This window comes from Mus musculus, chromosome 10, assembly GCF_000001635.26.
Source record: "Mus musculus strain C57BL/6J chromosome 10, GRCm38.p6 C57BL/6J".
Taxonomy (NCBI): Eukaryota; Metazoa; Chordata; class Mammalia; order Rodentia; family Muridae; genus Mus; species Mus musculus.
Window position 1 is genome coordinate 34,482,597 of NC_000076.6, and position 12,891 is coordinate 34,495,487.

The window sequence follows — 12,891 nt, forward strand, 5'->3', positions numbered from 1 at the left end:
CTTTATGTGTGTGTGTGTGTGTGTGTGTGTGTGTGTGTGAGCCATGTGTGATGGATATGTGTCTATGTATGGGTGTACATATATGTGGAAGACAAAGAACATTGCGGCCTGCTTTGTCATTTGCAACCTTATTTCCCTTAAGAAATGGTCCCCTCCCGAGGTTGCCTGTTTCCATTTTTTTCTGCTGGCCCTCAGTGCTGCAGTCCCAGAATGTCTATCTTAACCTGAGCCTGAGTTGTTCTGAGGTCTCACCACAACCCCACGGAGTCAGCATGACTATGGACCTGAAGTCCAACTTGAAGAGACAGCATCTCTACAAATGCTCTTATCAGCCTGCCACCTGTTTCTCCTGTGTGTGCTTGGGTACACGTGCTACAGAAATAGCGATGTAAGGGGTCAGGAATGAGATGTCTCTGTGGGAAAAAGCAGCCTTTCGGGTTCTCAGCATTTTGCCCAGCTGCTTTGCTACTCTTTTTTTTTTCACCAGAAACTTCTGAGGCTATTAAAATCTATTCCTAGTGATTAAAAAAAAAAATGGTAGGGACTCAAAGGCTCTTTTTCAATTGCCACATGTCTGGCAGATCCTACCTAAACACCCAGTTTTCTCCTTTTAAAATTTTCTCTACCAGTATCAAAACAATCCTACTCATATTTGTGAGGAAATAAATCTCTGCCTTGCATTCTGTGTAGGGAATATAGCAAGACAGATAGCCATCTGGGCTAGCCTGTTTCTCTGGGTTTTGGCTGCTTTAAGAATCTGGCTTCTTGGTAAGGGGGCTGGTCTATCCTGGGTGTGGGAGGAGGGAGCGGGAAAGCTGACCTGGGAGTTCCTTTTAGATCAGACAAAAAGAAACCAGGAAGTTAGGAGGAATTATTACAGTCTGTACAGCTCAGGATGTTAAAGGCGATAACCTCCACGGCCTGGTTATTCATTAGCAAGAAGGAAAGCTCCGGAGAGAGCAGAACTCTCTCAGCTGCAGGCTTGAAGCAGGGTGAGAGCAGCTGGAGCAGGCCGGGCTGGGAGCTTGTTCCTGGAGTTAGTCTCTCTCTAACTTTTTCCGGGGACAGAGGGAGAGGTGGCTGTTCTTTGTTCTCAAATGTCCCTCTAAATAAAACCCTTTTTATTTTACTTATTGTTCGGTGCCCAGGCAGTCAGGAAGAAGCACCTTCCCACTGGACCTCCAGCTCAGTCCTCTCTTGGTTTTGCCTCAGGGCAGCAGCTACAAACAGAAAGCCAGCTGTGAGTGTCTTGGCCAAGCCCAGATCTGCCGGAGAGAGGAGAGATCCGAAGCGGGAGGTATGGTGAGTTGCAGCTGATTTGGAAGCTGCCTGGTGGAGGACCGTGGCTCTGTACAGCTTGTGGGGAGAGGACTATCCTCTCCTACAACTACTAAGCTAGAACAACACCATGGGCAGCGTCTGTGTGAGACTCTGGGCATACCTGCAGCCTTTTCTCCCGTGCTGGTCTCAAGAGGCAGACAAGTCAGTAGTAATTGAGAATCCAGGGGCCTTCTGTCCCCCAGAGGCTCCCAGGTCACAAGAGCCCGAGAGAAGCCATGGCCAGTATTTTGTGGCTCTGTTTGATTACCAAGCACGTACTGCAGAGGACCTGAGCTTCCGTGCCGGCGACAAACTCCAAGTCTTGGACACTTCGCATGAGGGCTGGTGGTTGGCCAGACATTTGGAGAAGAAGGGAACCGGCTTAGGTCAGCAGCTACAGGGCTACATTCCTTCCAATTACGTGGCGGAGGACCGGAGTCTCCAGGCAGAGCCGTGAGTAGCACCGGCCATACTTTTTTCTTGATTCTTTCGGGGTTGGATACTGAACTCTGACTCTCCTTCCTTCCTATCCACGGACTCTCATTCACAGATCGGTCCAGTGTATGGAAAGGCATTCTAGAAGCTGTTAATTGAAGCATGTCTTTCTCGCAAAGTGAGAGAGAACTGCTAAAATGACTTTGATTATAGTGGGCACACCTATGGTCCATCTAATACTCTCCCTCTGCCTCACTTTCAATAGAACTACATTTTCATTTACGGGCAGCTATAGTCTCTCCTAAACCTACTTTCAAATCTAAAATCGGAGGCTATTTGTTTAGTTAGTGTAAACTTTCCAAGCATTCCAAACTAATGCTACAAATCCTGCAGTTGACCACAACCATTTCCATTATGGTAGGCTCACAAGTGGGCTAATTTACAAAGACAACAAAACAACTACACAGTAGTAGTTTTTTTTTTTTTTTTTTTTTTCCTGGTGAAATCATAACAGAGAAAACTTTCTTGGTGTTCCTAGATCCTGAGGTATATTCAAATTACGAAAATAGCTTTTGGTTTTTAGGATTAAAAAGTGGCCAGGTATAGACAGCAAATTTTAAGAAGAAAAATCACGGAGATATTTCTTTCAATACTAGACTAAGATTTCATCCTGAAAAAGTGATTTTAGAAGGGGGGCCGATGATGAACACATCTAATTATTGCTTTTTGCCTCAGTTCTAGTTATCTGTCTCTGATCGTGGAGGTTAAACAATGATCTAACCTTGTAAGAAATGGACTACAAAAGGTTGTTTAATACATCTTACAGACGGAAATGTCCCTGCAAGCTCAGGTTCTGAAACTTTTTCTCCAGCTGGTGGCGCTGCGTTTGAAGTCTGTGGAAGCTTTAAGAAATTGTGCCTGGGTGGTGGGCAGGCCTCTGCAGAGTGTAGCTAGCCTTTACTCCATCCTGCTCCTGTGTTTACTGCTACACCATACAGTCTGTCACATGCTCTTTCCACCCTGAACTTAAGCACTATGCCTGCTGTCCCATGACAGATTAAAACCTTCAGTAACTATGAGCCAAACTAAATATTTCCTCCAGAGAAAGAGGGAGGGAGGGAGGGAGGGAGGGAGGGAGGGAGGGAGGGAGGGAGGGAGGGAGAGAGAGAGAGAGAGAGAGAGAGAGAGAGAGAGAGAGAGAGATTGAATAATTCCTATGGTTTATGATGCACAAGGGAGTTCATTTAGTATTTGCATACTTCCTACAGTTTATGGTACAAAAGAAGAAAAATTATAAATTTATTTAAGCCACATCCATTCATCCATCTATCCATTCAAAGAGCAGACATATTGGTGGGTAGTTTAGGGCTGTGTGACTAGAAAGTAGATAAAATGAAATCCTTGTTTTTCTAAATAATTACATTTTTGAGTAACATGTTTTTCAACAGTTTTCTACTTTAATATGTCCATCTATCTATCTATCTATCTATCTATCTATCTATCTATCTAACTAATCTATCTATCTAATGTATGTGAGTACAATTTTACTCTCTTCAGACAGACCAGAAGAGGATATCCAATCCCTTTACATGGTTGTGAGCCACCATGTTGCTGGGAATTGAATTCAGGACCTCTGGAAGAGCAGTCAGTGTTCTCAACCATCTCTTCAGCTCCATAAAATGTAATCTTAACAATGGATACGCAGAATCAGGTAGATTAGAAAGCAGGTAAAGATTCAATATTGATGATGAGTTTCAATGAAATCTACTACAGGAAACATCTTTTGGGAAATGGGCTCATAGTAAAGAAGGGCTCCTTATGGGGGAGCTCACTGGGGCTCCCCTCATGTCCTCATCTAGAATTTTTTCTTTCCGAATAATTTCCTTTATTATTATTTTTATTACGTATTTTCCTCAATTACATTTCCAATGCTATCCCAAAAGTCCCCCACACACTCCCCCCCCACTCCCCTACCCACCCATTCCCATTTTTTGGCCCTGGCGTTCCCCTGTACTGGGGCATATAAAGTTTGCCTGACCAATGGACCTCTCTTTCCAGTGATGGCCGACTAGGCCATCTTTTGATGCATAGGCAGCTAGAGTCAAGAGCTATGGGGTACTGGTTAGTTCATAATGTTGTTCCACCGATAGGGTTGCAGATCTCTTTAGCTCCTTGTATACATTCTCTAGCTCCTCCATTGGGGGCTCTGTGATCCATCCAATAGTTGACTGTGAGCATCCACTTCTGTGTTTGCTAGGCCCCAGCCTAGTCTCACAAGGGACAGCTATATCACGGTCCTTGCAACAAAGGCTTGCTAGTGTATGCCATGGTGTCATCGTTTGGAGGCTAATTATGGGATGGATCCCTGGATATGGCAGTCTCTAGATGGTCCATCCTTTTGTCTCAGCTCCAAACTTTGTCTCTGTAACTCCTTCCATGGGTGATTGTTTCCAATTCTAAGAAGGAGCAAAGTGTCCACACTTTGGTCTTCGTTCTTCTTCAGTTTCTTGTGTTTTGCATCTTGTACCTTATATCTCGCTATACTAAGTTTCTGGGCTAATATCCACTTATCAGTGAGTACATTTCATTTGAGTTCTTTTGTGATTGGGTTACCTCACTCAGGATGATGCCCTCCAGGTCCATCCATTTGCCTAGGAATTTCGTAAATTCATTCTTTTTAATAGCTGAGTAGTATTCCATTGTGTAAATGTACCACATTTTTTTGTATCCATTCCTCTGTTGAGGGGCATCTGGGTTCTTTCCAGCTTCTGGCTATTATAAATAAGGCTGCTATGAACATAGTGGAGCATGTGTCTTTATTACCGGTTGGGACATCTGGATATATGCCCAGGAGAGGTATTGCGGGATCCTCCAGTAGTACTATGTCCAATTTTCTGAGGAACCGCCAGACTGATTTCCAGAGTGGTTGTACAAGCTTGCAATCCCACCAACAATGGAGGAGTGTTCCTCTTTCTCCACATCCTGGCCAGCATCTGCTGTCACCTGAATTTTTGATCTTAGCTATTCTGACTGGTGTAGGATGGAATCTCAGGGTTGTTTTGATTTGAATTTCTCTGATGATTAAGAATGTTGAACATTTTTTCAGGTGTTTCTCAGCCTTTCGGTATTCCTTGGGTGAGAATTCTTTGTTCAGCTCTGAGCCCCATCTTTTAAGGCGGTTATTTGATTTTCTGGAGTCCACACTCTTGAGTTCTTTATATATATTGGATATTAGTCCCCTATCCGATTTAAGATAGGTAAAGACCCTTTCCCAATCTGTTGGTGGTCTTTTTGTCTTATTGACGGTGTCTTTTGCCTTGCAGAAGCTTTGCAGTTTCATGAGGTCCCATTTGTCAATCCTCGATCTTACAGCACAAGCCATTGCTGTTCTATTCAGGAATTTTTCCCCTGTGCCCATATCTTCGAGACTTTTCCCCACTTTCTCCTCTATAAGTTTCAATTTCTCTGGTTTTATGTGAAGTTCCTTGATCCACTTAGATTTGATCTTAGTACAAGGAGAGAGGAATGGGTCGATTCGCATTCTTCTACATGATAACAACCAGTTGTGCCAGCACCATTTGTTGAAAATGCTGTCTTTCTTCCACTGCATGGTTTTAGCTCCCTTGTGGAAGATCAAGTGACCATAGGTGTGTGGGTTCATTTCTGGGTCTTCAATTCTATTCCATTGGTCTACTTGTCTGTCACTATACCAGTACCATGCAGTTTTTATCACAATTGCTCTGTAGTAAAGCTTTAGGTCGGGCATGGTGATTCCACCAGAGGTACTTTTATCCTTGAGAAGAGCTTTTGCTATCTTAGGTTTTTTGTTATTCCAGATGAATTTGCAGATTGCTCTTTCTAATTCGTTGAAGAATTGAGTTGGAATTTTGATGGGGATTGCATTGAATCTGTAGATTGCTTTTGGCAAGATAGCCATTTTTACAATGTTGATCCTGCCAATCCATGAGCATGGGAGATCTTTCTATCTTCTGAGATCTTTAATTTCTTTCTTCAGGGACTTGAAGTTTTTATCATACAGATCTTTCACTTCCTTAGTTAGAGTCACGCCAAGATATTTTATATTATTTGTGACTATTGAGAAGGGTGTTGTTTCCCTAATTTCTTTCTCAGCCTGTTTATTCTTTGTGTAGAGAAAGGCCATTGACTTGTTTGAGTTAATTTTATATCCAGCTACTTCACGAAGCTGTTTATCAGGTTTAGGAGTTCTCTGGTGGAATTTTTAGGGTCACTTATATATACTATCATATCATCTGCAAAAAGTGATATTTTGACTTCCTCTTTTCCAATTTGTATCCCCTTGATCTCCTTTTGTTGTCAAATTGCTCTGGCTAGAACTTCAAGTACTATGTTGAATAGGTAGGGAGAAAGTGGGCAGCCTTGTCTAGTCCCTGATTTTAGTGGGATTGCTTCAAGCTTCTCTCCATTTACTTTGATGTTGGCTACTGGTTTGCTGTAGATTGCTTTTATCACGTTTAGGTATGGGCCTTGAATTCCTGATCTTTCCAAGACTTTTATCATGAATGGTTGTTGGATCTTGTCGAATGCTTTTTCTGCATCTAACGAGATGATCATGTGGTTTTTGTCTTTGAGTTTGTGTATATAATGGATTGCATTGATGGATTTTTGTATATTAAACCATCCCTGCATCCCTGGAATAAACCTACTTGGTCAGGATGGATGATTGCTTTAATGTGTTCTTGGATTTGGTTCGAGAGAATTTTATTGAGGATTTTTGCATCGATATTCATAAGGGAAATTGGTCTGAAGTTCTCTATCTTTGTTGGATCTTTCTGTGGTTTAATTATCAGATTAATTGTGGCTTCATAGAATGAGTTGGGTAGACTTCCCTCTACTTCTATCTTGTGGAATAGTTTGTGCAGAACTGGGATTAGATCTTCTTTGAAGGTCTGGTAGAATTCTGCACTAAACCCATCTGGTCCTGGGCTTTTTTTGGCTGGGAGACTATTAATGACTGCTTCTCTTTCTTTAGGGGATATGGGACTGTTTAGATCATTAACTTGATCCTGATTTTACTTTGGTACCTGGTATCTGTCTAGAAATTTGTCCATTTCGTCCAGGTTTTCCAGTTTTGTTGAGTATAGCCTTTTGTAGAAGGATCTGATGGTGTTTTGGATTTCTTCAGGATCTGTTGTTATGTCTCCCTTTTCATTTCTGATTTTGTTAATTAGGATTTTGTCCCTGTGCCCTTTAGTGAGTCTAGCTAAGGGTTTATCTATGTTGTTGATTTTCTCAAGGAACCAACTCCTCGTTTGGTTAATTCTTTGAATAGTTCTTCTTGTTTCCACTTGGTTGATTTCACCCCTGAGTTTGATTATTTCCTGCCGTCTACTCCTCTTGGGTGAATTTGCTTCCTTTTTTTCTAGGGCTTTTAGATGTGTTGTCAAGCTGCTAGTATGTGCTCTCTCCCGTTTCTTCTTGGAGGCACTCAGAGCTATGAGTTTCCCTCTTAGAAATGCTTTCATTGTGTCCCATAGGTTTGGGTATGTTGTGTCTTCATTTTCATTAAACTCTAAAAAGTCTTTAATTTTTTTCTTTATTCCTTCCTTGACCAAGGTATCATTGAGAAGAGTGTTGTTCAGTTTCCACGTGAATGTTGGCTTTCCATTATTTATGTTGTTATTGAAGATCAGCCTTAGGCCATGGTGGTCTGATAGGATACATGGGACAATTTCAATATTTTTGTATCTGTTGAGGCCTGTTTTATGACCAATTATATGGTCAATTTTGGAGAAAGTTCCGTGAGGTGCTGAGAAGAAGGTATATCCTTTTGTTTTAGGATAAAATGTTCTGTAGATATCTGTCAGATCCATTTGTTTCATAACTTCTGTTAGTTTCACTGTGTCCCTGTTTATTTTCTGTTTCCACGATCTGTCCATTGATGAAAGTGGTGTGTTGAAGTCTCCCACTATTATTGTGTGAGGTGCAATGTGTGCTTTGAGCTTTACTAAAGTGTCTTTAATGAATGTGGCTGCCCTTGCATTTGGAGCATAGATATTCAGAATTGAGAGTTCCTCTTGGAGGATTTTACCTTTGATGAGTATGAAGTGTCCCTCCTTGTCTTTTTTGATAACTTTGGGTTGGAAGTCGATTTTATCCAATATTGGAATGGCTACTCCAGCTTGTTTCTTCAGACCATTTGCTTGGAAAATTGTTTTCCAGCCTTTCACTCTGAGGTAGTGTCTGTCTTTTTCCCTGAGATGGGTTTCCTGTAAGCAGCAGAATGTTGGGTCCTGTTTGTGTAGCCAGTCTGTTAGTCTATGTCTTTTTATTGGGGAATTGAGTCCCTTGATATTAAGAGATATTAAGGAAAAGTAATTTTTGCTTCCTTTTATTTTTGTTGTTGCAGTTGGCATTCTGTTCTTGTGGCTGTCTTCTTTTTGGTTTGTTGAATGATTACTTTCTTGCTTGTTCTACGGCGTTATTTCCATCCTTGTATTGCTTCTTTTCTGTTATTATCCTTTGAAGGGCTGGATTCGTGGAAAGATAATGTGTGAATTTGGTTTTGTCGTGGAATACTTTGGTTTCTCCATCTATGGTAATTGAGAGTTTGGCCGGGTTTAGTAGCCTGGGCTGGCATTTGTGTTCTCTTAGTGTCTTATTATTATTTTAATATGACATTTTTATTAATTTTTAGAGAATTACATATTGTGTAATTTGATCATATCCACTCTGCCTCTTTCATAATTTTCATTTCTTTGTAAGCAGCAGCTATGGGCCATGACTGCTGTGTTATAGGCTTAATATTTCTAAAGAAAGAATAGTTTGGAGATTTTTGAGATATTTTTCCAATTATCAAGAACTTTTAAAATTAAAAAAGCTATAATTTATGCCTAACTAGGAATTAATTGACTTAGACATTTTTATTAGATATTTTCTTCATTTACATTTCAAATGCTATCCTAAAAGTCCCATATACCTTCCCCTTGCCTTGCTCCCCAACCCACCCACTCCTGCTTCCTGGCCCTGGCATTCCCCAGAACTGGGGCATATAATCTTATCAAGACCAAGGGCCTTTCCTCCCAATGATGGCCAACTAGGCCATCTTCTACTACATATGCAGCTAGAGACATGAGCAATGGGGGTACTGATTAGTTCATCTTGTTGTTTCTCCTGTAGGATTGCAGACCTCTTCAGCTCCTTGGGTACTTTCTCTAGCTCCTCCATTGGGGGCCTGTGTTCCATCCAATAGGTGACTGTGAGCAACCACTTCTGTATTAGCCAGGCATTAGCATAGCCTCACAAGAAATAGTTATATCAGGGTCCTGTCAACAAAATCTTTTTGGCATATGCAATAGTGTCTTGGTTTGCTGGCTGTTTATGGGATGGATCCCCCGGGCAGGGGGCTGTCTCTGGATGGTACTTCCTTCCATCTCAGCTCAAAAACTTTGTATCTGTAACTCCCTTCATGGGTATTTTGTTCCCCATTCTAAAGTGGAACAAAGTATCCACATTTTGCTCTTCCTTCTTCTTGAGTTTCATGTTTTGCAAATTGTATCTTGGGTAGTCTAAGTTTCTGGGCTAATATCAACTTATCAGTCAGTGCATATTATGTGAGTTCTTTTGAGATTGGGTTACCTCACTCAGGATGATATCCTCCAGATCCCTCTATTTGCCTAAGAATTTCATAAATTCATTGTTTTAAATAGCTGAGTAGTATTCTATTGTGTAAATGTACCACATTTTCTGTATCCATTCCTCTGTTGAGAAACATCTGGGTTCTTTCCAGCTTCTGGCTATTATAAATAAGGCTGCTATGAACATAGTGGAGCATGTGTCCTTATTACAAGTTGGAATATCTTCTGGATATATGCCCAGGAGAATTATTGCTGGATCCTCCAGTAGTACTATGTCCAATTTTCTGAGGAACTGCCAGACTGATTTCCAGAGTGGTTGTACCAGCTTGCAATCCCACCAACAATGGAGGAGTGTTCCTCTTTCACCACATCCGGGCCAGCATCTGCTGTCACCTGAATTTTTTAATCTTAGCCATTCTGACTGGTGTGAGGTGGAATCTTCGGGTTGTTTTGATTTGCATTTCCCTGATGATTAAGGATGTTGAACGTTTTTTAGGTACTTCTCAGCCACAGAGTTGAAAATTTCTCATTTTCTCAGTTGAAAATTCTTTGATTAGCTCTGTTCCCCATTTTTTAATGGGGTTATTTGATTTTCTGGAGTCCAGCTTCTTGAGTTCTTTGTATATATTGTATATTAGTCCCCTATCAGATTTAGGATTGATAAAGATCCTTTCCCAATCTGTTGGTGGCCTTTTTGTCTTATTGACAGTGTCCTTTGCCTTACAAAAGCTTTGCATTTTTATGAGGTCCCATTTGTCGATTCTCAATCTTACAACACAAGCCATTACTGTTCTGTTCAGGAATTTTTCCCCCTGTGCCCATATCTTTGAGGCTTTTCCCTACTTTCTCCTCTAGAAGTTTTAGTATCTCTGGTTTTATGTGGAGTTCCTTGATCCACTTAGACTTGAGCTTTGTACAAGGAGATAGGAATGGATCAATTCACATTCTTCTATGTAATAACTGCCAGTTGAGACAGCACCATTTGTTGAAAATGCTGTCTTTTTTCCAAAGGATAGTATCAGCTCCCTTGTCAAAGATCAAGTGACCATAGGTATGTGGATTCATTTCTGGGTCTTCAATTCTATTCCATTGATCTAGCTGTCTGTCATTGTACCAATACAATGCAGTTTTTATCACAATTGCTCTGTAGTACATCTTGAGGTCAGACATGGTGATTCCATCAGAGGTTCTTTTATTGTTGAAATAGTTTTTGCTATCCTAGGATTTTTGTTATTCCAGATGAATTTGCAAATTGCCCTTTCTAACTTGGTTCTATGTTAAGAATTGGTTTGGCATTTTGATGGGGATTGCATTGAATCTGTAGATTGCTTTTGGCAAGATAGCCATTTTGCCAATCCATGAGCATGGGAGATCTTTCCATCTTCTGAGATCTTCTTTAATTTCTTTCTTCAGAGACTTGAAGTTCTTATCATACAGATCTTTCAATTCCTTCATTAGAGTCACACCAAGGTATTTTATATCATTTGTGACTATTCTGAAGGGTGTTGTTTCACTAATTTCTTTCTCATTGTGTTTATCCATTGTGTAGAGAAAGGCCACTGATTTGTTTGAGTTAATTTTATAACCAGCTACTGCACTGAAGCTGTTTAACAGGTTTAGGAGTTCTCTGGTGGAATTTTTAGGGTCACTTATATATACCATCATATCTGCAAATAGTGATATTTTGACTTCTTCCTTTCCAATTTGTATCCCCTTAATCTCCTTTTGTTGTTTAATTGCTTTGGTTAGGACTTCAAGTACTATATTGAATAGGTAGGGAGAAAGTGGGCAGCCTTATCTAGTCCCTGATTTTAGTGGGATTGCTTCATATTTCTCTCCATTTACTTTGATGTTGGCTGCTCTATATTGCTTTTATTATGTTTAGGTATGGGCCTTGAATTCCTGATCTTTCCAAGACTTTTTATCATGAATGGGTGTTGGATTTTGTCCAATGCTTTCTCAGCGTCTAATGAGATGATCATGTTGTTTTTGTCTTTGAGTTTGTTTATATAGTGGATTACATTGATGGATTTCCGTATATTAAACCATCCCTGCATCCCTGGGATGATGCCTACTTGATCATGATGTATAATCATTTTGATGTGTCCTTGGATTCGGTTTGTGAGAATTTTATTGAGTATTCTTGCATTGATATTCATAAGGGAAATTGGTCTGAAGTTCTCTTTCTTTGTTGGATCTTTATGTGGCTTAGCTATCAGAGTAATTGTGGCTTCATAGAATGAATTGCATAGAGTACCTTCTGTTTCTATTTTGTGGAATACTTTGAGGAGAATTGGAATTAGGTATTCTTTGAAAGTCTGATAGAACTCTACACTAAACCCACCTTGTCCTGGGCTTTTATTGGTTGGGATACAATTAATGACTGCTTCTATTTCTTTATGGGAAATGGGACTGTTTACATCGTTAATCTGATCCTGATTTAACTTTGGTACCTGGCATCTGTCTAGGAAATTGTCCATTTCATCCAGGTTTTCCAGTTTTGTTGAGTATAGCCTTTTGTAATAGGATCTGATGGTGTTTTATATTTCCTTAGGTTCTGTTGTTATGTCTCCTTTTTCATTTCTGATTTTGTTAATTAGGATTTTGTCCCTGTGCCCTCTAGTTAGTTTGGTTAAGGGTTTATCTATCTTGTTGATTTTCTCAAAGAACCATCTCCTGGTTTGGTTGATTCTTTGTATAGTTCTTTTTGTTTCCACTTGGTTGATTTCAGCCACAAGTTTAAGTATTTCATGCTTTCTACTCCTCTTGCATGCATTTGCTTCTTTTTGTTCTAGAGCTCTTAAGTGTGCTGTCAAGCCGCTAGTGTGTGCTCTCTCTAGTTTCTCTTTGGAGGCACTCAGAGCTATGAGTTTTCCTCTTAGGACTTCTCTCATTGTGTCCCGTAAGTTTGAGTATGTTGTGGATTCATTTTCATTAAACTCTAAAAAGTCTTTAATCTTTTTCTTTATTCCTTCCTTGACCAAGTTATCATTGAGAAGAGTGTTTTTCAGCTTCCACATGAATGTTGGCTTTGTATTATTTATGTTGTTATTGAAGATCAGCTTTAATCTGTGATGATCTGATAGGATGTATGGGATAATTTCAATATTTTTGTATCTGTTGAGGCCTGTTTTGTGACCAATTATATGGTCAATTTTGGAGAAGGTACCATGAGGTGCTGAGAAGAGTGTATATCCTTTTGTTTTAGGATAAAATGTTCTGTAGATATCTGTTAAATCCATTTGTTTCATAGCTTCTGTTAGTTTCACTGTGTCTATGTTTAGTTTCTGTTTCCAGGATCTGTCCATTGATGAGAGTGGGGTGTTGAAGTCTCCCACTATTATTGTGTGCAGTGCAATGTGTGCTTTGTGCTTTACTAGAGTCTCCTTAATGAATGTGGCTGCCCTTGCATTTGGAGCATAGATATTCAGAATTTAGAGTTCATCTTGGATGATTTTACCTTTGATGAGTATAAAATGCCCCTCCTTGTCTTTTTTGATGACTTTGGCTTGGAAGTTGA

The 12,891-nt window shown here is 40.2% G+C and overlaps 1 protein-coding gene across 5 annotated transcripts in view; it reads left to right on the forward strand.

The window, feature by feature from the left end:
* Positions 1-803: 803 nt before the first annotated feature.
* Frk (fyn-related kinase) overlaps positions 804-12,891 on the forward strand; it is a 127,833-nt gene continuing 115,745 nt past the window's right edge. Inside the window, exons 1-2 of one of the 5 annotated variants that reach the window (NM_010237.3) lie at positions 804-992; positions 1,149-1,773. In NM_010237.3, the coding sequence (NP_034367.2) occupies positions 1,409-1,773 (365 nt within the window). In that variant the 5' untranslated portion in view covers positions 804-992; positions 1,149-1,408. Of the gene's footprint in view, positions 1,774-12,891 lie in introns of all 5 variants that reach the window. The other 4 variants (NM_001358769.1, XM_006512534.4, XM_006512536.4 and 1 more) reach the window with 4 other exon arrangements.